Raw genomic sequence first — 25,860 nt, 5'->3', positions numbered from 1 at the left:
ATCATAAATTATCTTATTATAAGTTTAAGAGGTTAATCATGTTTGCTGTTTGTTAATTATAAATGAACACATTAGCTGTTATGTTGTATTTAATTTATTTAATGTTGAACAGGTTAGCTTTTTTAATTAACTATGCTATAAGTAAATAATTGTCATTTTCTTCAAACATCTAATTATTAGAACACCTAAAATATGTTGTTTGTAAGTGTTTGCTTCAGCCAGTGGAAGGTTTGGTACAAGTGTATGTGTGCACATGATCAGGATGGTACCACCTCTGCCATATTTTGAGTCAGGAAAAACCCTGAATTTGTCAGATTGTTATTAGTCCTAAATTGTCCCTGTCTCAACTCTTTTTGGAATATGTTTCAGGCATCACATTCATCATCAAAAACCAATGCAGTTGATTAGGCAAAACATGAAGAACCTTGTCATCACACTGTTTTTTTTTTTTTAAATACAAGTCAAAGTACATTTACAAATCACCCTCTTTTGTTTTTATAGGCATTTTGCATACTGTCTCAACTTTTTTGAAATTAAAGTTGTACTTGAATGAAGGGCATATGTCACAACCATTGGTTTTTGCATGGACAGAATATATGGCAAGAAGCAGATGGCACTCCTCACTTGCTCTGACTGAAGAAACATCAGATGTTTCTCATCACTTTAAGAGTGAGAGATGCCAAAATTTACATTGGACAGATGTTCTGTGCTTTGATGTAGCAATTGTGAAGATGCTAGACTGCTTTGTCAACTGGGAGTTAGTGTTCACAATTTGTCATTCACATTTTTAGCCCATGAATGATGGGACGCTATATTCCAAGACTTTTGAAGCCGCAATTTAAAACTTAAATTGTTATTAAATTATAATCTTCATCTCCGCGTAGCTCTTAAATCTTATCTGCACTTGCGCATATTAAAACGTGCCAGGGTGCGATCGATCATGTGACATGTCAATGACGATTGGTCCTTTTGCATTGACGTCACAACGTCATTGATGTCAAACCTGACATATAGTATCTAAATACACTATCTTTAAAAAAATGAGGATGCGGACAGTGGAGGGCAAGATTTTCAGTGAATAAAGACTTAATCTTCGACAAAACTATTGTATGACTTGATTAAGACATTACAAGACTTAGAAAATAGCTCACATTTTGTGTAGACCACTTTAACAATATTTTTATGCTGCTATTTTTGTAAATATGGAGCTTGACAAAATCTTTGGACCCCCATTTACTTTCATTACATGAAAAAGAGTCAATAATAGGCTATCCCTGCCATATGGGTTTGGAATGACATGTAGGTATGAGTAAATTACGACAATGTCATTTTTGAGTTAACAATCCCTTTAAAAGAGTAATAAATCCAATCATAATGCAGGTTAACCTACAAATTAAACCTACTTCAGGTTTTGATAGACATTGCTAGATATCAGTCTTGCACCACAATCTGACCACTCTATATTTAACAGTTTGAATGAATATTTTGAAGAATAGTAAGGCCAGAGTTAAAGTGTTTGATGAGCAGACTCCATCACTGATGTTGCCATTTTAGAAGTGGCATGTTTGAAGGGCAACAGCACTGACATTTCCCTTGTTGTCGGAAACTGTCTAACAAGGTATTTCACTGTGTCACCAGCTACTTCAAGTTCAGAAGTGCAAGACTGAGACATTTATTGCTGAAAATAGCTCACTCATTATCAGAGCAGATGAAATGCGTGCAAAGAAGCTTCAATAATAGACCTGAAAAATGTGGCAACATACTGGTCTGTTGTCACGCCTAACCTCCATTATTACTTATCCAATAGGTGAATGCAAACACGTAAGAGGTGTAAAATTATATAAAAAGCTCATAATGGAGGATTTAGGTTGCAATTTTTACATTTCTAATACAAATGTTTAGAGCTCAGATCTAAAACGGAACAAAACTTGAAATGTGCCCTGTATACTGTTCCAAATGCAGAGATGTATTCCACAACACTACATGCTAATCAAAGGCAACTTGCAATCACACACTAGTAATGTACATTTTGAAACAGCTCGTAAAATATGGGCAGTTTAATTCCCTTTACTCTAGAGTTGTGCTCTAGATTTAGTTCATTTGGCAGTAGAGGCTTATTTCCATCAGTGCTACCTTGCTATAATGGGGTGAGTGTGTATATGGACTGTGTGCACGTGTCATAAAAGGTAAAGGCAGGGGGTGAGGGTTTATTGAAATGCCCTTAGTTCTATTGCTCATTCCAGAGGCATAAGAGTCCCTGTGGACCACCAACATAGGCCACAATAAAAGTAGTGGACAGATGGAGAAAGTGAGAGCAATATTCCCTATTCACATTCTGACAAAAAAGAGCCAGTTCCCCATCAAACTACAAGGTCACTTGTTTATGTGCAAACCTACTGAGATGATGTGATTTGTTTTGTTTGTTTGTTTTTTTGTTTACAATTATGTTCATTGCATAATTGCAAAAGGAATCTATGCACAGAGAGAAGTTTTTGAATGTACAGTATGTTTGAACCATTAAAATTAGGACATCAAACATGCAAAAATAATTAAACGCATACCCAAAATTAAAAACAAATATGTCATAGTTTACTCACTCTCGTGACTTACTTTTTCCCATGGAACACAAAGGGAGATGTTAGGCAGAGTGTTAGTCTGTCACTATTCACTTGCATTGTATGAAAAAACAATGCAATGAAAGTGACAGAGGCTAAAAATTCTCAATCCTCAAATTAAAAACCACTAAAAATCCTTTTATTTTAATAAAGTTTTTTTTAATGACATAAAATAAGTGAACATAACTGATTCGAAACTGATTCATAACTCTGACCGCAGTTACAAATAAAAATAGAAACACTAATTAGATCATTTATAAACCTCACCTCACTATTCATTTATGACCCCCAGATGACAAACAATGTATGAAAATGAATCTTTTTGTCTTTGAGAAAAGTAGGCAAATAATAAAAGAAGCATTTGTTATATGACTATGGAATTATTTATACATTATAACCATTTCCAGCCAAATAAAACACATTTTTTAAATAAAATAAAACTAAAATAAAACTGTGAAAAGGGTGCAAGGTGTAGCTCTGCCAGCTTAAGCCAATTATGATGTAAATCACTACAGGCTGATCTGAGGAACAATGTTTTATAATGTTGCAGTGGAGGGACAAACTTCTTATTGGTACTGACATTTTAAAATACATATTAATGGAAAAGTGAAGCTGTGCAACTCAGAACAGAGCAGTACATTGGGTCAACCAATCACTTTTAAATTGCTTTTTTGTTGTTGTTGTTGTCGTACTTTAGTTTTCATATTTCAAGAGAAATACTGTGCAGGCCCAAGAGAGAGCCACATATTTGGACTGGATCAGGGTTATTGTTTGAATTCAGACTCTGACTTACAATGTGGAGCATGAGGTAGTCTCCCAGACCGGGGGCACTGTCGATGCGGATCAGGATGCCATCCTTGAGCGAGGTGCTGAAGCCCACAGTCAGCCTGTCCGTACGGGTGCTAGGGCGCTCATTGGCCGGCCAGTTAAAGGTTATGAGGCCTCCTCCTTTCCCAAAGATATACGTTGTTCCAGCTGTGAAATGATCAAGAGAATGAAATATTTAGTTTGCACTAATAAGGGCTTGACTCTGAACATATGCAAACTGTGAGGAACTAATTGTGTGAGCAGTTTTGCAGAATAACCTTGTAAAATTTATTCAAGGCACAACATTTAACAAATTCACAAAAAAATTAAATAATGTGTTGCAAAACAGGGAGGTGCAATTAATGGTTAATATTTAGAGAAAATCTTGCCACCATTTAAATTTATATATCGAGTAACGGGGGAAAGTTCACCCAAAAATCTGCCATATTTAATCACCCTCATGTTGTTTCAAACCTGTTTGTCTTGCTTTCTTCTGTGGAACACTATCCGAACACAAAAAGGAGATGTTAGGCATAATGTTCAACCACAGTCACCATTCACTTTAATTGTATATATTTTTACCATACAATGAAAGTTAATGTTGACTGAGTTTACATTCTGCCTAACATCTACTTTTGTATTCCATGGAAGAACAATGACATATAGTTCCCCTTCTGTCGCTCTCTCCATGTTGTGTCGGAGAAGCGACACTAGGGGTCTCTCTTGAGCGCCGATATTCACCTCTGACCTATTGAAAAGGGCCAATGAGAGTTGGCAGTCAGTATTTGCATACCCGCCCCGCGATACGTGTATTTAAGCGGGGCAAATCACGAAGTTTAGTCAGAAAATTTCTTCGAGCCGATGGTCTGTCTGCAGTTTGCTGCGAGTTACACACCACTCAAACGTTCCTGTTTCCTCTGACGATCTGCATGCTGTTGGATCTTGACGGCGCACAACAGCGGCTTTCTCCTTCAAGCATTGCACGGCGTGCATTGTTGCCCCTGAGCGTCGACAGAGCAGACACACACACACATGGTGTATTTAAAAGAGCAATTTCTATTAAAAGAGTAATTTCTCTAAAAGAGCAAAACACAGCGGCGTTGAGCGTCCTTTTCAGGACGCGTCTTTTCAAGATGCCCTTCTGCCCCTGTGTTGTTCCTGGATGCGGTAGAGTGCTCTCCGCTTCAGGCGGCCACAGGCGCTGTCTCGTGTGTTTGGGCGCGATCACACCGAGGCGGCGTTTGTGGATGGCTCATGTTCTCACTGCGAGAACATGACCATGACCACGTTGCGGTCGCGGCTTGCTTTCAACAGAGAGCAAGCCACCCCAGCTGCACCCCGCATTGCTCCTTCTTCCCACGGGATTGAGGAGGATTCGGTTGGCGCTGGGGCGATTTGGGGGTGGCAGCGGGTGCAGTTTCGCCGGGTAGCCCCCCGCAAACCTCCCGTTCCCCGACACGCTCGCTGGTCCCTGTCTACGCTCGCGACGATAGCGGCTCGGCTCACAGCCCGGCTGTCTATCCTCCCGAGCCCGAAGCACATGAGTGTCTGATGCCGAGGACTCCCCTGGACTGCCGCCTTCGGGCCAGCAGGCCCAGGCTGAGGCCGACGCTCAGATGTCTGACATGCTTTCCTGGGCCGCCGTGAGCATGGGGTTGGATTGGAACCCTCCATCCTCCCCACAGCCTTCACGGTTGGATGACTGGTTCCTGAGGGCAGCGCGCCGTTCGCGGCCTCGCATCCCCCCGGTCCCGTTTTTCCCGGAGGTGCATGATGAGCTGGCGTCTACGTGGAGAGCCCGCTCTCCGCTCGTCTAGGTGCCACCCGCTCCACTCTCACCACCCTCGACGGCGGAGAGCGCCACAGATACGGGGCGATTCCCCAGGTCGATAGGGCAGTTGCGTACCAACTATGCCCCGGTAGCCCTACCTCCTGGCGTGGCCGCCCCGTACTCCCATCCAAGCCCTGTAGGACAACATCCAAGTCCACCAGGCCAAAGCACTCAGAAGCATGCACGGGGGTGGACCTGATCCTGATGTGCTGCAGGAACTGCGCTCAGCGACCGGCCTCACCCTGAGAGCGACGAAGGCCACAGCGCAGGCACTCGGACAGGCGATGGCCACCCTAGTGGTCCAGGAACGCCATCTCTGGCTCAGTCTGGTCGAGATGCGTGAGGCTGACAAGAACCGCTTCCTGGACGCACCTGTCTCCCAGATTGGCCTTTTCGGCGACACCGTCGAGGACTTCGCCCAACAGTTCTCCGCGGTGAAGAAGCAGACGGAGGCCATCTCTCACATCATGCCCCGCCGCACACCTGCCGCTACGGGCCCTGCCCCATCTGCTCGCCGAGGGCCTCCCCCTGCGGCGAAGAAACCAGCTCCTGCTCCGCCCCAACCTGGGCCCAGATCTCAGCCCCAGCGTCGAGCACCCCACAGGCGGCGTACGCCCCCTGTCTCACGAACAACCTCTAGGACCCGGAAGGCTCCCAAGCGTTCCTGAGACAGTCGACCCAGAGCCGAAGACGTTAGCTCCGGAGGTGGTAAGACCGATCCGTCCCCTGGTGGAGGGCCGGGTGGAGAATCCTTTGTTTTTTCATTTGCCACACCCCCTGACGGAGGCTGTGGTACCCACATTCTCAATAAAAGAGCTATTTCCTTTGCCTCTGGGTCACCTGGCCCGCAAATGCCGTTCTCACGGCAATGTGCTTTCAGATTACGACAGTCCCGGTACACGGACGCTAGCGATCCCGCCTTCCACCTGCCCACGACTGTCCCCGGCCGGCCGGTTCAGGCGAGTCCAGAGGACGCCAACATCAGACCTCCTCCTCAGTCACGAACCCACCCCTGCCGGGCGCGGAGCAAGGTAAGTGCTTTGAGTCTATTCTCAGCACCTCAGCCTCAGGCCGCAACGAAGCCGCCCGACGCTGCATTACCTGTTCCGCCCGCTGCGAGGCCCGCCGGTATGTCCAAAATACTGCGTTCCTTTGGTGCCCCTAAGCGCAGAGCTGGGAAGCGTGGCTTACGCTTTCCAACGCATCACGCTGGCTGCACCAGACCATTCGACTTCGGTTACGCAATTCAGTTTGCCCGGCTCCGCCCCCTTCAGGAGCGTCCGGCTTTCCGCAGTACACGGCGAGCATGCCAGATCCCTGCGCACGGAAATCGCGACCCTCTTAGCCGAGGGCGCGGTAGAGCCCGTCCCTCCAACCGAAGTGAGGAAGGGTTTCTACAGCCCTTACTTCATTGTACCCAAGAAAGGCGGCGGCTTACGACCAATCCTGGACCTGTGAGTTTTCAATTGGGCCTTGTTAAAACTCCTGTTCAAAGATGCTCACGAATATTCTGGCTGGTGTTCAGCATCTAGATTGGTTCGCAGCGGTAGACCTGAAGGACGCGTACTTCCACGTCTCAATTCTGCCACGACACCGACCCGTCTGACGGTTTGCGTTCGACGGCCAGGCGTTTCAGTACAAAGTCCTCCCCTTCGGCCTGTCTCTGTACCCTCGCGTCTTCACGAAGGTAGCAGAGGCGGCCCTTGCCCCGCTACGAGTAGCCGGCATCCGCATTCTCAACTACCTCGACAACTGGCTCATCCTAGCACACTCTCGAGAGTTACTATGCGCACACAGAGACCAGGTGCTCCGGCCCCTCAGCCGCTTGGGGCTTCAGGTCAACTGGGAAAAGAGCAAGCTCACTCCAGTTCAGAGCATCTCTTTTCTCGGGTTGGAGTTAGACTCAGTCTCAATGACAGCACGTCTCACAAACGAGCGTGCTCAGTCGGTGCTGGACTGCCTCGCTTCCTTCAAGCCAGGCACAGTGGTCCCTCTAAAACTTTTCCAGAGGCTCCTGGGGCATATGGCGTCCTCCGCGGCGGTCGCGCCGCTGGGGTTGATGCATATGAGACCACTCCAGCACTGGCTCCAGACTCGAGTCCCGAGACAAGCATGGCACCACAGCACACATCGGGTAAGGATCACTCCCGCCTGCCTCAAAACACTCGACCCTGGACAGACCTCTGCTTTTTTCGGGCAGGAGTGCCCCTGCAGCAGGTGTCCCGATGCGTTCTGGTCACAACCGACGCCTCCCGGTCCAGGTGGGGTGCCGTGTACAGCGGGCACGCAGCAGCAGGCACATCCATTGCCTGGAGTTGCTGACCGTCCTTCTTTCTCTCAGGAAGTTCCTCCCGTTAGTTCGGGACAAACATGTCTTCGTGAGATCGACAGCACCACGGTGGTGGTGTACATAAATCGCAAGGTGGCATACGCTCCCGCCACATGTCACAACTCGCCCGCCGTCTCCTCCTATGGAGCCAGCAGCGACTCAAGTCGCTGTGTGCCACTCACATCCCCGGCAAGCTCAACGTCGTAGCGGACGCGCTATCACGACAACGCCTGCCCGGCGGGGAGTGGAGGCTTCACCCCCAGTCGGTCCAGCTGATTTTGGAACGGTTTGGCAAGGCCCAGGTAGACCTGTTTGCCTCCCAGGAAACCTCCCACTGCCCGCTCTGGTACGCCCTAACAGAGGCTCCCCTCGGGACAGACGCGCTGGCCCTCGGGGCTGCGCAAGTACGCATTTCCCCCAGTGAGCCTTCTTGCACCGGTGCTGTGCAAGGTCAGGGAGGACGAGGAGCAAGTCACGTTAGTGGCCCCCTACTGGCCCACTCGGACTTGGTTCTCGGAACTCAGGCTTCTCGCGACAGCTCCTCCCTGGCGAATTCCCCTGAGAAAGGTCCTCCTCTCTCAGGGACGGGGCACGCTCTGGCACCCGTGCCCAGACCTCTGGAACCTCCACGTCTGGTCCCTGGACGGGATGCGGAAGATCTAGCCGGCTTACCGGCGACCGTTGTGAATACAATCAACCAAGCCAGAGCCCCCCTCTACCAGGCACCTTTACGCCCTAAAGTGGCGTTTGTTCGCAGATTGGTGTTCTTCCCGAAATGAAGACCCGCAGAGATGCGCAATCGGGTCAGTGCTCCTGTTCCAACAGGAGAGGCTGGACAGGAGGCTGTCCCCATCCACCCTCAAGGTGTATGTTGCCGCCATTGCCGCCCACCAAGATCCTGTAGACGGCAAGTCTTTGGGTAAGCACGACCTGATCCTCAGGTTCCTGAGAGGCGCCCGGAGGTTGAATCCCTCCCGGCCAGGCCTAGTTCCCTCCTGGTATCTCTCGGTAGTCTTGGCAAGACTCCAGAGACCTCCCTTCGAGCCGCTTGAATCAATTGGACTCAGGGCCCTCTCTCTTAAGATGGCCCTGCTGATCGCACTCGCCTCTATCAAGAGGGTCGGGGATCTGCAAGTGTTCTCTGTCAGCGACACTTGCCTGGAGTTCGGTCCGGCAGATACGTCTGTGATCCTAAGACCGCGACCGGGCTATGTGCCCAAGGTTCCCCCGGAGGAGGCAGCCCTTTCGTTGCTATGTCCAGTGCACGCCCTGCGCATTTACCTGGACCGCACACAGAGCACTAGACGCTCCGAGCAGCTCTTTGTCGGCTTTGGGGGACGGCAGAAAGGGAATGCCATCTCCAAACAGAGGCTCGCCCACTGGGTTGTCGACGCCATCACACTGGCTTATCACACCCAGGCCGTGCCCCTACCCTTGCGGGTCCGAGCTCACTCAACAAGGGGTGTTGCGTCCTCGTGGGCACTGGCCAAGGGCACCTCCCTAGCAGACATCTGTAGAGCCGCGGGTTGGGCAACACCCAACACCTTCACAAGGTTTTACAACCTCCGCGTTGAGTCGGTTGCGTCTCGTGTTTTGTCAGGTCCGAGCCCGTAGAACTCGGTAACACGTAGACCGACCGGCCAGACGTATCGCTTGCGCCCAGCGCCCTTTTCCTGACGTCAAGGTAGTGCGCCTTCTTCCCAGGGCGCCCCACTCCGAGTCGGGACCCTGGTCGATTCCTCCCCAGCCCTCCGGGTCTGCGGTTCAGCGGAGGAACTCACCGACCCAAGCCACTGCGGGTACCCTGTTGGCTACCCTGTACTGGTATAGGTGCTCCACAGGCAAGGCCTCCTGCTCGGACTCCCCCTGTGTGTAATTCCACGGTTCTGTCCCCTTACGAGCGGACCCCCGTGTCTCCCTTAGGCAGTTACAGCTGCCCCGGTCACCGTGCTGTAGCAACTCCCCCCTTTCGAGGCTGGCTCTACCACCGCACCATACTTTCCACACGAGCCCTAAGACGGCCGTGTGACGTGTCTACCACTTTTCCTCCCCAAGAAAAAGGGCAGGTGTGGTCTCCACAGGGTCTGGGTAAGACCCCCTTCCCTATATGCATGTAAGGGCCCCGGCCGTGATTGCTCTATGCGAGAAACATAGAGAGAAAAGAGGCCCAGCCAGGCTGGCCCGTTCCCATGTTGGCAAACATCGCCTTGTTCCCCTCCCAGGGTAACTAGAAGGATTCCGATGTTCTTATGGGGCATTGGGGAAGGGTACGTGCAGCCAGGTACAGACGATGCGCGGCACTGGATGAAATCCCTGCCCGCCTCTGTATCGGTGGTTCACGTACACGGTTCAGCGCATGGCAAGATTGGAATGGGTCCCCTAGTGTCGCTTCTCCGACACAACGTGGCGAGAGCGACAGAAGGGAACGTTTGGTTACGTATGTAACCTCCGTTCCCGAGGGAGGAACGACGCGTTGTGTCTTTCCTCCGCCATGTCGCTGAACCGAGCCACTGTTGTGGCCGGACCATTTCCGGCTCCTCAGAAAAATCCTGACTAAACTTCCGTATTTGCCCCGCTTAAATACCCGTATGCGGGGGCGGGGTATGCAAATACTGACTGCCAACTCTCACTGACCCTTTTCAATAGGTCAGAGGTGAATATCGGCGCTCAAGAGAGACCCCTAGTGTCGCTTCTCCGACACAACATGTCATTCCCTCCCTCGGGGAACGGAGGTTACATACGTAACCAAACGTTTTGGTGTAGGCAAGTGGGTAAGTATTCGATGTAAGAATCTTTGTTTTAGGTGAAATCCATCCCTTTAAAAGTGAATCCAACTTCCTTAGACAATCAATGTGACGCATGTAGGAAAACTAACATAGTTCAAATGGTATAGTGCAATAACAACAGGATAAAACCATAATAATCATCACAAATCATTGTATCGCCTCCACATGTACTCTAGAAATGACTGAAATATACATATTATGTAACCTCAAGATGATAGTACAAGAAACAATTACATGCCATTAAAATGTTGTCTTCAAGTTTCCACAACTAGGCCAATGACTTTGAGGACAGTTCTGACATTTTTAAGTTGTTCCCTTACCCACGATCTCGTACCACTAGTGATCGGATCTTAAGCATGAATAATGCCCACACCTGGGTCAGAAAAGTCATAATTCTTTCAGGTCATATTCTCAGCAGAGCCGCCTGGGAAATGCTGTGACCTATCCCAGTTAAATATAACTCTTTCCAGAGAATAACAGCAGGGCTTTTGATGAAAGAATTATTCTATTATTGTGCATTTTATGAGTAAAAAAGCCAATTTGATAGTTTCACCTGGAATTGAGATAGGGTAATAATTCTTTTAGATTTGAAATAACAGAATACCAACACTTGGACCTGGTGTCTCAAAAAACATGTTTTGGACAACAGTTTCAACGTAGATTTTTTATCATGTTGAGCTTCACTTAACCATCCACCAACAAATGGCTACATGTGGTAGGAATGGGGACAGCTGGCAGGACTGCCCTCCACTCAAGGGGCTTGTCAAGTGGAACATCTGGCCCTGAAGCAGATCATGCACTCTCACAATATAGCTTCCCCACTCCTTCACCTAAATCAGACCCAGTGCCTCCTTTTGTTCCTTTATGGCTCTAATTCTCAATTTGAGTCTTTGACTTTTGTGACACTTTCCCATGACAGCTTTGAAATTGCATTAGCTTGTTGTATATGCAAGATGCTGCCATCAGAAGCATCAAGGATGAAGCTATGGGCTATGGTCATGTATTTTAACAGTATGTAATTTGATAAAGAACTTACTTCATGACCGTTAACAATGTACGTTCTTTCGGTATATGCAGGTTTGTAGTATGAAAAGGACTTTTGAAATAGAATTGAACCACAAAGAACAATTTACACTTAAAAAGATCTGCCTGACTCAACATTCTTTGCCATTTTAATTTTTCAACAGTTTGAATCTAATAGCTTCTTAGCTCATGTGTCTTTATGGGATAGCCCATTTAAACCTGGTGCATTTCATGTGATGTGATCACATGTGTTCAGGAGAAACATCACTATTTACATATGGTCGCTCAAATACGTCCACTGCGTACACTTGTTTTTGGATTTTGATACAACTGAAAGTTAATCTAAGCACAAATGCATCATTTTGAGCAGAATGCAAAGTTATTTTAGTGGAGTAAAAATAATCTGTATTAAATAAGCTTCAGATGTGTGTGCTTATCATCTATGTCACCACATGTTAATATAAAACACACTGAAGAATATACGTGAAGTTCTCTTGCAAGTTTATGTAAGCACTATTTTAAATTTTCCAATCGCATGGTCATTTCCTTTTAAAGCCACATATAACCGGCAAAGTTTAAACTCTTGTCTCGCAGCGGTTGATTGACAGGTAAGGGGTGGTGCTTTACTGCTTTCTTCGACGCATCAGAACAAATTAGCATTTAAACCTCAAATGTAATGTGGTCAATTGCGTTTAACTACCTTTGTACTGTAAGTGGTTTTCGTGATCTGATTACGAAACGTTTTGGACCCAGTTACACATGTATTGAACGCTGACCGAAATGCATCCTAATATCATGTGCAGTCAAATTGTCCACTGGATTCACAATTCAGAATGTACATCACTGCACTACACCCCTGTTTTACAGAAGGTCAAAGTCCCTTCAAGGCAAGTCAAGTCTATTGGCAGCCATGTTTGTAACACTTCCAGGCAGCTATTTTCTGTCTCTCTACTGGAAAAAAGTGGAATACAAGTACAGCTCCTATCTACTTGAATGGGGATAGTACGAATCCCCAAAACGGTTGCTCAAGATTAGGATCAAATAAAATTTCAACTGGGTAATAAAATCTAACAACGGTGTCATTTCAGGCTAGTCTAGCTAATGTGCATTTTCCATGAAAATGTACAGGGGATGATGCAATCCAAAGGTGATTGGTTCTTTTAATTGTTGGGTGGGAATTCTATTTACACAGCTGCCATATTCAGTGTTATGATATTTTCCATTCATAAGTCTAACAGTGACCCATCTCATCCTATGCTGTTTCTGATACTATAGTAGGTAAATACACATATTTGGATGCAGGGATGTTGTCATCATAAAAGGAATGTGCAAGGATGCATTTATCATTTACTCCGGACAGATCACATCAATGCAAAATGGAAAGTCACAGCTGGGGATTTGATACCACTTGTATGGCTCAATCTATGCTAGACTTGTAGCTGTCCATAGATATAGTGTTTCTTGTGCTCACGGACAAGAGAGAACTGAATTAAATTTGCACTTGTACACATCTGTGTTTGAATGAAAATATGAAAATAATATAGAGGTAATATATTTAATATCATAACCAGGGGTGTGAATTCTGTTGGTATTGCATTTTACTTGTAACGGTGTAAGGTGGGTAAGGAGGAGGCGGGAACCGGCTGAACAGTCAATGTAAGTTTTAATAACATAAATGAGCTCAAAACACAAACATATAGACACACACACACACACACACACACACACACACACACACACACACACACACACACAGAGCGGCCGCATGTGTCTCTCTCTCCCTCGAACTGGCTCCTCCGGCTCGTCTTTATCCCTCTCCCGGCTGATTAGCCCGATTCAGGGCCAGGCATGTTTCCTCACGACCCGGCCCCGTCCTCCTCCTCATCACAGCACTTTAAAGTTATTAGCCATTATTTGAATGACGTGGAGATGAGCTATACTTACGCTGTTATGTCAGAGGTAACGACTGTGAGGCTTTTAAAACAATTAAGAAGCCTAAGTATGCTGTTCCTTTCTGCATTTTGATGAGCACACCAATATTTTCTGTGATGCATCTCAGATTAAGGAATAAAAGGGCAAATGCAGTGGAACATTTTTGTAAAAAGGAAGTAGTGTCAGTACTCAAAAGCTATGCCTGCTTGAAATTAGCTGCCAGCTTCAAACAACCCAGCTAATGTGAATCATAACCTGATGAGCATTCAAATGAGGACAGCATGCCACAAACTGAAAAAAAGGACAAAAGAGCATATTGAGACACTCTGGATTCTGTTTTTTGGGTTTTAAACTAATGGTTGCCATCTTTCAAATTTTCCATTAAGCAAATGGTCGGTATCTCTTTGTGGTGATGTGGGTATGGCCGAGCGACATCTGTGGAGAGTGAGGCTGGGAGAAGAAGAAAGGTAAGGATTGAGACCTGTGGGAAATTTTTTCCAACAGCTGTTCTGTGTTGCAGTGAGAGCTGGAGAGGGCTACAAGGGGCAATCCAGACTGCCAGAGGAGGGAGAGAGAGATGCATAAAGCTCACTGTGTGTGTGCAATGTTATGCTGAAAAGCATATCTTTATGTGTGTAAAATAAAAGACTACATGTATTGTTTACCTAGCTCCCGCTTCCTCCTTCAAGAAGAGAGTTAAAGAGCTTATCATATTCTTGAAAGAGAATCTGTCTTCAAATGGAAGGATTCTACCTGTAATGGAGAGCCTTCCACTGATCTGAGAATACACAGCATTGGTGAATAATACATAACGAAACCGTAGTAATGACTTTAAAGAACGTAAATAAAAACTCACTGAACTTTTACCCCATTTTCTTACATTGAAATGTGCTACATGTATAGTATTATTGTATCCATTACTTGAATTTGACAATGTTGTGTAATTGCACATCAAACTATGACCAAAGAAAAAGCAGCCTAATCTCATCTCAACTTTGATATCTTATAATTCATTGTAAAGGACAAGGGTTTGCGATTGTGGATAAAAAGCACCGCGAAAGACAGAAGTTCAAAGACCTGGTACATGATCATCTACTGTATATGGTCATAATGTAAGTGAAAATGAAATGCCTTCACTGAATATGAGATTCATCCACACCTGCCCGTTTGAAATTCCAAAAGGGTGAAAATGATGCTGTCGAGCTTCGTTGCCCCATTTTTGAATGTAAGATGAGAAAGTTCAAACAGCTCAATTTGATCACTCACATTTCAGGTTCTTCTTTTCAGCCCGACACTATGGATTGCAAAGATTGCTTTGCCGTAAACACACATGGATGTAATATCTTGAAATAGAGTATTTTAAGCAGCCGGCCACTGTTATAGAATGATCTCTAGAGTCAACAGTACAGAACTGCTCTTTGCAGGGTGTGTCTGGCATTTTAAAGTCTATCAGCTCAGCAATTGGTTCTGAGCTGCTTAGATAAGGGGGCGATTAGGAAAAAAACTGTGTTGAGACTTAAATTAGGTTCCAGAAGTATTGTCAGAAGCTTAGAAGTGAGACTCTATAAGTTCTAGACTCACAATTTACAGATTTCTGATTTGATTACAATGACTATAGGGAGTAAGGTAAGAGACATATCTTGTGCTATAGTGCTGGGCGATATATTAAATATTCATTCGCATAGATATAATCGCTATGATTTTACTGACAATTTTCACCTTATTCTGCTCCTTTTCAGCACTCCGTGCTTCCATGTTACTCATGATGACTTTTTGCAACTCTATAACCTGTAAATCCACTTCGCTAGCTAATTACACTTTGCCATAAACAACATAGATTTCTATAAAGCAACCACTTGACCAGAAGATTAAAGAAAACATTTTCAAAATGGCTGTGCTCTAGTTTCTCTGGCGCATAAAGTGAATCAATTGTATTGTAATGTGCTTTTTATTTGGCCATTAACTTTCATAAAGAGCACATCAGTAGACTAATTTTACAATCCTTGTGGGCCGCACAATTAATCAAAATTACTTCAATATATTTATATTGTCATTTTTGATTATTAAAATGCAAAAGGTTGTGATAAAAGACAGAAAAACATAGTCTGTTTGTGCATTAGGGCTGACAAGATCAGTTGACGTTATCGACAAAGTCAAAAATAAAATAAAGTATGAAAAAAAATGTCATTGTCGAATAGTCGTTTGATCTCATTTAACGCAACGTGAGATAAGATATTAAACTAATGATGACACGCGAGAGCAGCACCGCAGCTTGTGCCTGACTAAGGAGAGGAAGACAACACAGATCAGGGAATTATAATGCAAAAATACAAAATAAGTAAATACAGAACCAATGTCATCATGAAATAAAGCAGATCCAGATCTGGCATTCCACTTAAACAAAACTTGCATGTCAGAGCATCTAAAAAGCAATCAACCTGGCATTATATCTTTAATGTATCCTTTATTAAAGTTCAAATAATAAGGAAGTGAGTCATAAACGAACTCCGAAAATGGCATTTCTCTGGGCGGTCAGCGCCGTATTGAATCATATACTGCAGCCTATGTGTCACGGTGTGTATCTTATTATGAAGAAAATTGTCGATAGGCAGCTCTATTAAGAAAAGAGTGTTTGTATTGATGAGTTAAAGATGGATAGAAGTGAACATAATGGTGAGAGCGTGTAGTCTTAGTCCATTACACACTGCAACAAATTATGTTTTTGATTAGTCTTTTTTGGCTTGTTTTACAAAAATAATATCTAAAACTACATTAAAACAATGTACTTTTACATTAAAAGCTATACTGCAGAAGAAAAAATTGTTATTGGAGAATGTTGAACACAATATTTAATATTTAAAAAATTAAAACAATCTAAAAATTAGCTACTTAAAACAAAATAAATTTAGAGAAGTAACAAGATAATTAGACTTGCTTTTAGAGCATATATCTTGTATATGAGTATATTTGTTTTCTTTACTGCACTGGCAGAAATATGAACAAGTGAAAAAATGCACTTATATTCAAGATACATTCTCTGAAAGCAAGTCTAAAAATGTAATATGTTGCTTCTCAAGAAAATGTACCTTTTTTTAAGAATTTTTTGATATTTTAAATAGAAAACAAGACCAAACATGTTGATTACAATAGGATGATTTTGCAGTGATTTTTTTACTGAATTAAACTTTGTAATTCAGTGAATGTCATTTAGAGATATTTTTAAAAGATGATTTTGTCTTTGTGTCTTTTAAGTCCAGGCACAAGCGGAATAGTTGGTTACGAGCTAATGATTGTTTCAATAATCGACTGAATAGTCAAATAATCTTTATATTAATCATTAGATTAGTCAATTATCAAAATAATCATTAGTTGCAGCCCTAGAGTGCATCAGAATAAACAGGTGATGCACTTTCCTGTGCATGCGCGGGGGTCGTGGGCTCATCGTGTTTTATGGGCTTTTACAATTGATCACATGCATTGTGAAAGATAAGTACTGCAGGTTCAAGCATTTGCACAATTCCAAACATTAGGAACTGCTGCAAGTTATTATACAAATCTACAAAAGCGACACAGTATAATAGTAAAGGAGGAGATGACAGCGCTCAACCAGACGCAGAACATCAAATGCACACAGCACTTTCAGTGTCAAAATAAAAGCTTCAGAGGAAGGTGAGGTAAAGAAGACATACACATATTACTTTTATTTCAAATAAATCTAATACTTAAAATAATAATGATAATTCAGTATTATGTTATAATAATACACTTGAATAGGTCCCACGGTAATAATTTAGTTTTGTGCAATAATCAACTGTGTCCAAATAAACTAAGTAGTTTTTTAGTAAAAATATATGAAGGTACATAATGCTTTTTATTAAAGGAGCATAATATAAGATTCAAAAACCCTTGTTATTAATGACTCCTGAGGCCGTTAAGTGAACTGCAGCCAGCTATGTTGCTTGTGCTCGAGCTCGTGCACACTTACGACTTAACGTGACTTAACGTACAAAGAGACAACGTGATTCACCGGTATCATGCTGACAGATGAGGTAGCATAATTAAAATGACACCGTTATGATTGTTTTACTACATACTTTGAGACTGTATATTATATTTGAATCTCCAGTGCTGGAACAGGGCTAAAACAAAGTGTGACTATGCGAGACTGTAGTTTGAAGTAATCACTTTTCTTTGCTTGATACATTGACTGCATTTATACTATGTTGGCGTTAGCTAGCTAACCAGCTTTATCAATAGCTGTTAGCTAAATTTGGTGGATGATGACTGTAGCTGTTTATAAAACAGTCTGTACATTATAAATATGTTGACACAATTCAGTATTGATGTGATTCCATCACAACTGTCATTTTGATATATCGATGCACTATTGTTTTATAATAATAGAATGTATATATTTTCTGTATAACCAAGATTCATTACACTAATGAATGGAGCTTTTTGCATTATCTTGAACATTGTCTAGCATTCATTTCATGTGTTATTGTAGTTTAGCTAAAATTACACAGATCAATCCTTATGGCACTATATTTCATATTCTTTGCAGTTATGCAAGCTTACCTGTCCAATAAGAACGCCAATTCAGGCCAATTCACTTTTATTTAAAAACATTTTGTGTAGGAGTCGGTGTTGTGCTGGGAGCCGGACATTTGCTGGGTTCCATCTCTAAGATAAATTTACCTAATGTTACAGTTTGTTGTCACTGCTGAATAGCGGAAGAGAAGCTAGACCTGTCTGAAGCAAGGCTTCGAATAAACGTCACATCCTTTGGAGTTTTCTGGCAAAACCGATCCGTTCCCTTCTCATGAAAATCAGTCTACAGGCTTTAATAGGCAACCTAGGAAGTCCGGGAAGGGCTCGTTTTTTAATTTGCGTTACAACCCATTCACATATTGGCAAAAAAAATATACCACGAATATTACGCGAAAATTCTTACATATTGCACATTTAAGCTACTAAGTGTCATTATATATAAAGTTTAAATATAATTATAAAAGTGCATATTAATCTCATTCTCCCTTGTGTTTATTTAGTGAAAAACATGCTTCATTATTTTTAACTAGATTTTTATTCAATGCCTTTAAAATACTGAATCTACTTGGCTACAATGGCTGTTTGGATGAAATGATGGAATGATGTTACACTGATTATAAAAATAAAAAAAAAAACATTTGAGCCATTTCAGAGAAAATTTATAATTATCAAGGTATATATCAACTATTGTCAAAAGGCTGAAAAATATTGAGTATTGAGTATATTTTGCGCACAGCACTTCGTGAAGGCACATAAGATGTTTTACAAAAACATTTGTCTTAGAATGGTTATTGATATCTTCAGCGTTAGTGTGTCAATAGGAAATATACATTTTAGACTCCCAAACATTACTTTTGCAAATAGAATAAACTAGAAGGACAGGGAGCCCTGCAACACATGGCATGCATACCCCCCACAAAGCCCCCCTCTGAACATCAAGTCAGTCTGGGATTACATGAAGAGACAGAAGCAACTGAGAGAGCCTAAATAGACAGAAGAACTGTGGCGAATTCTCCAAGAATCTTGGAACATCCCATCTGCCAACAACCAAGAAAAACTGCTAATAAAACACTCTATGAGTGTTTCTGTAAATGCTTCAGTGATCGAGGAGGGAGACAGATGGGTTTCTAAAAAGAGAAGGCACAGATTTAACGGTAGAGTAATATCAAAGATCTCACTGCACATTGTGGCTATATGGAGAGAGGATCAGAGATGCCATTTCCACAGATCTCTTTTCTCCTCACCCCCTTTGAAAAGTCCCCCATCATCCCCCAAACATTACACCTAAAGTTATTCCGAGCATGTTTACCTACTTGAAAGAAGTCTTTTTCGTTCGATCATGAGGTGAGTTTGGTGAGGCCACACTGCTTGGCAGCCTTGGCTTTCCCCAGAGAGAGAAATTCAACAGAGGTAATCATTACTGTGAGGACAAGTACTCAAGAGTGAGATGGTACTGCCATCCAAACACCTCAGAGAGAAAAAAGATAAATGTCCCATTTGCACAACTAGAACAAATACAAATGCAAATCATGAATATTGGGGAAAACAACAGAAATGACAAACAATTATAAAACATAACTGTCTTGTCTTGTTTGCCTTATAACAGAAGAGTGTAGGAGGGTTAACAAAATGCTCATACTTGAAATCTCATTACATTTTAGATGGTAAAAATTATGTTCATAACTCTTCTGAACACATTTTCAAGCAGTGATTTTTTTTGTGCAATTGCACACTTTAAGGTGTAATTTCTGGGCCCTCCACATCATAAAACAAAATTGATTGCTTTCAAGCAGGTTTCCTGAACACCCTTAACTGTTAATGCACATGACGCTATCGTATTTTTCCAACATGGTAACAAAAAGGACAAAAAATCAAGGAAAAAGACTGTTGTTTTGGGAGATTAAGAGATTTTTTTCCAAAGTAAATAAACATTGTGCATGAATTCTGCCAATCACAGAGCACTCACCTTATTCGAAAGGCACATTGCCCTGTTATTTAGCAAAGCCAGAAAATAATGAGGCCAACATTTGGCATTTGAGCTGTCAGCAAATTTTGAACTTGCAACAAATGACGACATCTGAAAAAATCAATGTGTTTGCTCATCGTTTGTCTCAGTAGAGACATACAATCTCAACAAGCCGGGAAGGATTATCATTACAACACATAACATATTGATTCCTTATTCGCTAGCAAAGGGAGATTAGGAAACGTTATTCGTAATGTAGCTGAGTGGCAAGCTTTATGAATTACTTCCATCTGACAAACACATGCCGAGACAGCATCCATTGTGCAAATATCCTGTGGGCAGGGGAATCGTGTTACACATTTCAAAGCAACCAGGTCTCAGCACATATGGTGAGAATGTGAGTAGGACTGAGTAGGCTTCTCTCTGAATGATGACATCACTGCATAGATGACACTGAACATTTCTGCCAAATTCTTGTCAGGCTGTATTTCATGGCTGGCTTTTCCGAGGGGTCGAACGCATCCTTGAAGCAGAATGTGCTCATCTACAGTGAATAATCTCCAAGTGTCTAAGTGGTCGCAACACAATGGAGAAAGACAAATGAGAGGCATCATAATCAGAGAGAATGACCGATGACTTGGCTTTAAACACCGTTCCCTTTCACCGATAGCCGCTGTATTGATTTGGCATTCTGTTAGTAATTGGAAACCAATTAATTGGGTTTTTTGCAGAAGAAAGGGCATAATAAAGATGCTCTTTCTGCTTTACAGATTAAAATGACCTCTTGGTAATTATCAGTATTGTTTTATTTTTTAAGTTATACAAATATTGAAGGTAAAAACAGAATGTGTTTATCTAAAATGTTGTGGCAGAAGTCAGCCATTCACATTAAAATTTGTTCAGAACAACTGCATCACACCTTACGCAGATCATTTAATTTAAACAACTTCTTTTTGTCATTACCTACTTTATCTACACTCAGTCAACCATTCAGACCCATCAAATCAAGTAAATTATAATTTTTTTCAAATTCAAATGACAAGTCCAGGAAAAGTCACCTAGTCTTGTACCACTCAGATTGAGGAAAACATTATTATAATTTTTTTTTTTTAAATTGGCCAAAAATGACCGATCAGCCAAGGAAGGTAAAACAAATAGGTGCTTGACACCCATGTGCGTGTCTCTGAACTGTTGTAACTAAATTGCGGTGGCCATGGGAAATTAATTAGAAGAGCAATAAGACTGGGCGGTAAAGCATAGAAAGTTCTAATTTTTCATGTTAACAAAATGTGGTCTTGAAGGCCCACAGACAACAATGAAAAGATATATGCAGCAAATCCACTGCAATGAGCACATGCGCACACTGTAACCATTTCCTGTGTTCCTCAGCTGTCAACACTGACTGTTCACTGGGATAATTGGCCATTACTTCTACTTTTGTGTTTAGAGTCCCACTCTCTGAGATTTCCTAAGGTTATATTATGACAAATTATCCAATTTGTTCTACACTTTAGCAAGTGGCATTAAGCCAGCCTTGGTAAAAGGTTAAAAATATTTTATTCTTTATTTCTCTTTGGCACTGGAAAAAAAAAAAAACTATATATATATATATCGAGTCTGCATTACATTTTCATATTGGTCTTGTTTATGTGGAGTATATTGGATTTGCAAAAGCATAAATAACTTAATACAGCACAAGGGGGTATGTGTTCGGCTGTCTCATCTGCTAATGGGTTGTTTTGTACTCTGTGACACATACTGCCTGCACCTAATGGTTATATTCTCCAAAGCCTTCCTCCTTAATGTCCAATCAATTCTTGTTATTCTCCCTCCCTGGTCCACTGAAAAAGTGTTGCCACCTTGTTGTCATGACAACAGGCTCTTCAGTGTAAACCGGGATGGCGGGAACATGATATAGGCTAGTTATCACGGGAGAAGTTTTTGAACTTTACAATCAGTGCCAGACATTGGCCAAGTCCCTTCAGTCTTGGTGATGGTATAATGTATGTGAGTAGTTCACCTCCCATTCACTATTTATGACACTAATTAAACATAACTCTCTGTTTCCATCTGTCCCTCTTTTATTTTCTTAAATTTGGCCAAAACACACAAAGTTGAGCTCTGATCAGAGCATTGTGCTTTAGAACTCTTGAGAACATAGAGCTGACCTTACCCAGACAAAGCGATCCTGGCTTTCTGCATAGTTGCCTTTAAACTGATTTATATATTTGCCAATTAATCAAAAAGAAAATGCTCAGAGGGGCTTTGCTTTGAGATAAACGCTTTGATGCTGGAGATAACTGTCTAGGCATTTCCCAAGAATGCACTTCCATGGCTACAGGCTTGGAGAGGAAGGAACGACAATGAGCTTTAAATTCACAATGATGTTTTAGACAAAAATCCCTCTTTCAAGCACATTGAGACATTATTATTGCCATGTCACATTGAACTGACTGAACATTCTTGTGGTTTTGGACTGCATCATCAATCACAATGTAAGGACGTGTGCAACAACTTCACCCTTTCTTGAGAAGTTGCAAATAACCTTTCCCCCAAAAAAACTTTAAACAGAGGAGCACCACTAAGAAAATAATGTTAACAATAACTTTTAAATACCCTTATCCAGTAATCATGAACAACTGGAAGTATCTTTTGAATTTGGTGGTCAAAAGGTTTGGGAACCCTAATCAGATAATCTTGGCTCTCATATTCTTCTGAACAGTTCTTTTAGTTACTATATCAATGAGTTGGTAAAACTAGTCTTACATACTGTATGATAGTTTGGGTCTTTTGGACTCTGTAGCGGTATGAATGCCTTACCAATCCTTACCATCTCTTCTCTCAAGCGGACCACATAACTTTAAGGTTTTATGATCTTTATCTTGGACGTCCAGCACATAAGACATCTTCTTGTGCAGCTCCAACAGTACAGATAAGTACTGCAAAGCCTTGCTGTGAAAGTACAATTCTGACAGAAATTGGCCAACATGTATGATTCATGCTACTGTTCATACACACTCTCAATAATGAAGTCGTACCATCTTCTGAAAGAAACACACAAACAAACCAAGCTGTTTTCTGTAGAGACCATAGGATTCAAGGATACCATATACAGTAGCATGAAATTCAGAAATGATGGTCACCAGCATTTGTTGTGTTTTAGATGCTGGTCCCAAAAAAATTACTATTTTCAGGTAACATGAAATAAGTCTGAACCGCTCAGTACCAATTCAGGCTTGTTGACAAGGAAATCAAGATCAGAATGGACTGAATCGGCAAGTGACCAAGCCGTTCCACCAGCAAGGTTTGTAATTGTACCGTACTGAACCATGCTCAAGTGGAAATGCTACTGAAACCATTACTAACCATGCTCAGAACCATTCATCCTGATAGTTCAAAATCACTTAAATTTACTATTTTTATTCAAGTCAAAAATATTATATAATATTATTATATCAACCTGAATACATTAGGCAACACCAAAAAAACAAAAAAAGCAAAATATTTTTAAGGGCCAGCTTAGGGAAACAACTGCATATAACCACTTTTTTACAGCGATGGTGTGCTGGTGTCATCACCTGGCTTCTTAACCACAACAGTTCCATGGTCAACTAGCTTATCTATGCTTTGAATTACTTAAATGTGGCCTCGATGTGATTTTTGGAGCTTCACATGTCTGGTCACAGCTTACTTGTTTTGTCATGACCAAAAGAGCTGAGATATTCGTCTACAAATCCTTGTTTGTGTTCTGTAGATGAAAGACATATAGGATGGCATGAGGGTGAGTAAATGATGAGAGAATTTTCATTTTTGGGTGAACTATCCCTTTAAGCAGAGCAAACAAACTTGTCTTCAATCAAACGAAACGAACAAAAGCAAAGAACGAAACAAAGCACCAACACATCTCTGGAAAGCATCAAAATAAATCTTAATGCTCTGGTTATCATCAGTGTTCCAGGTATCTGGAGTGCAGTTTAATACAGGAAGTACAAAGGAACCTGGACTCTTGCGGCCCCCTCAAGCAGGTTGAGTTCAAAGACGTAAATGCTCTTTCTAACAGCGCCCCTTCTATCTCCCACTCTTTTTTTGTTTTGTTTCTGTCTTTTTTCTCCCGTCTGCTTGCCACGCGCTTTAGCATGTGCTTCTTATCGCATTAGCTGCCTCAGAATAAGGCAGTGAGCATGCCAGCGAAGGCAGAACGTGGGAGCTCCTGATAGCACTCTCTTTGTTGTTCAGTCTCTCTTTCTAAGCAACAATAGCTTCACCGTCGCAATGCCAGCAGCTGCAGAAAGATGTGAACACCTATGTGTGTGTGTGTTCTTTTTTCATTTCCATCACCGCATTATTTTTTCCACTCTTTTCTCCCTCCCTGCAAGCTGCTAAACCTGACTGTCTTTGAAGACACACTTAGGAGAAAAGGATGAAACATTACATAGCCAAAGGCTTGGCAGCTGATGATGGTAAATGCGGTCTACCCATTCACAGCACTTTCTTCAGGGAACACATTTTTCAACCAAACACATAAACACACACTTACAGCGGGACGCACCCTGTGAACAAACCAACACCTTGAAAGACCAGGAGACAGTTCTTTCCCGTGGGTGGACAGCAATCTCTCCAGAGAAACAAACGCATTTAAATGTACATACCGTTTTCAGGGAAAGAAAAAGTAAAGGAGAGACTTCACTAAGAATGAGAGTGACTGAAAGTGATGTTTATTTGCATACACTGTTTGCATTGTTTTAGCACATGATTAACTATAGGAATTATGCAAATCAGGTAACATTGCCAACATACCCAAAATGTTGTAATAGCGCAACGTTGATTGTAGAAGGCTAATAGCGCTGCGTTTTGTAAATATAGAGCAATCTACAATAATAAGCCACATTGAAAAGAGGCGTGATTGCTCTGAAAAGAAGGTAAATCCCTGTGTCCAGAATCACATACTCTCAGAGATGTACAACAACCAAAAATTATGTTCTGAAGGTATGCAGGTGAGTTGTATGGATGCATTCCTGACATACTTCATCTGGTAGTTTGGGCATTGTCCCTTAACTCAAATACATGACATAGTCACAATAATTGTGAAAATAATCTTGCTTTGTTAAACAGGCATTACGTAGCCACAAACCACAGTTCTCCAGAGTTTCATTTTAGTTCAGCATTTGGAATGTGATGTCTCCTCAGCTTCCAAGGAATTTTGTGATCGTAAGTTGTCAAGTTCATGCACACTTTAGAATCTTGCCAGAAATTGTGGGTCATCCTGGTATTCAGACACCTCACTCCATTTGCATACTATGTATTAGGGAAGTATGCATATTTAGACACAGCTAATGACTTAAATATGTTGCAATAATTTTTCAGCATATTTAGCTTCTGGTTTATCTTGTTTGTGGGTGGTTAATGAAAATGATGCTGATTTTTGCGCTGAGATACCATTCGCAAAAGTTCACTGTTTAGTTATTTCCGCCCAAAGTGATTTAATAGTAGTGTTCAGTTTCACTGTCAGCTCACTTCTCTCAAGACATAAAGAAGGATTTTGCACTTAGATACAGAATGAAAACTGTCCATACAAAGCACTCAGATTATAAAGAATATTTGCACCGAGATATCCAATGCAGAAATTTGTTGTTTAGTAAATTTGCCCCAAAGTGTTTTGCTGGTCTACTGCATTCAGTAATGCACTGTCGTATGAAGCTCTCAGGAGATAAAGCAGTATTGTACTGTTCCAGGGCTCGGCCAGGAATCTCTTCAGTAAAGTTAATAAATCAATCAATCAGTGCGGGTGACAGGGACAGCAGGACAGACTCATTAGTGCCCACTGTGTATGTGTGACCTGCAGGACAGAGATAAATGGAGGAGGCTCCAGTGTGAAGAGCTGGGGAAAGAGGGAGGAATTGGGGAGGGCAGGATGCAGACGAGGTGTAAGTCGAATGCGGGATAGATGAAGTCTGCCAAGCATGAAGAGCTGTCACCATGCATTCGGGTGTCTGCCTGGCTGATTTTACACCTGTTTGGCC

General features: G+C 42.4%; 1 protein-coding gene across 21 annotated transcripts in view; it reads right to left on the bottom strand.

Annotated features, from left to right (window-relative positions):
* Positions 1–25,860, bottom strand: part of LOC127656955 (neurexin-3a) — a 421,181-nt gene that overhangs the window by 97,734 nt on the left and 297,587 nt on the right. For all 21 annotated transcript variants that reach the window (XR_007972220.1, XR_007972221.1, XR_007972222.1 and 18 more), the window contains one exon: positions 3,409–3,590. Coding sequence is in view for 18 of the 21 variants with exons in the window: in XM_052145540.1 (XP_052001500.1) it covers positions 3,409–3,590 (182 nt within the window). In the remaining 3 variants the exon portion in view is untranslated. The remainder of the gene's footprint in view (positions 1–3,408; positions 3,591–25,860) is intronic.

Source organism: Xyrauchen texanus, chromosome 16 (assembly GCF_025860055.1).
Source record: "Xyrauchen texanus isolate HMW12.3.18 chromosome 16, RBS_HiC_50CHRs, whole genome shotgun sequence".
NCBI lineage: Eukaryota > Metazoa > Chordata > Actinopteri > Cypriniformes > Catostomidae > Xyrauchen > Xyrauchen texanus.
The sequence above is the reverse complement of the archived record's forward strand: the minus strand, read 5'-3'. Positions and strand labels throughout refer to the sequence as shown.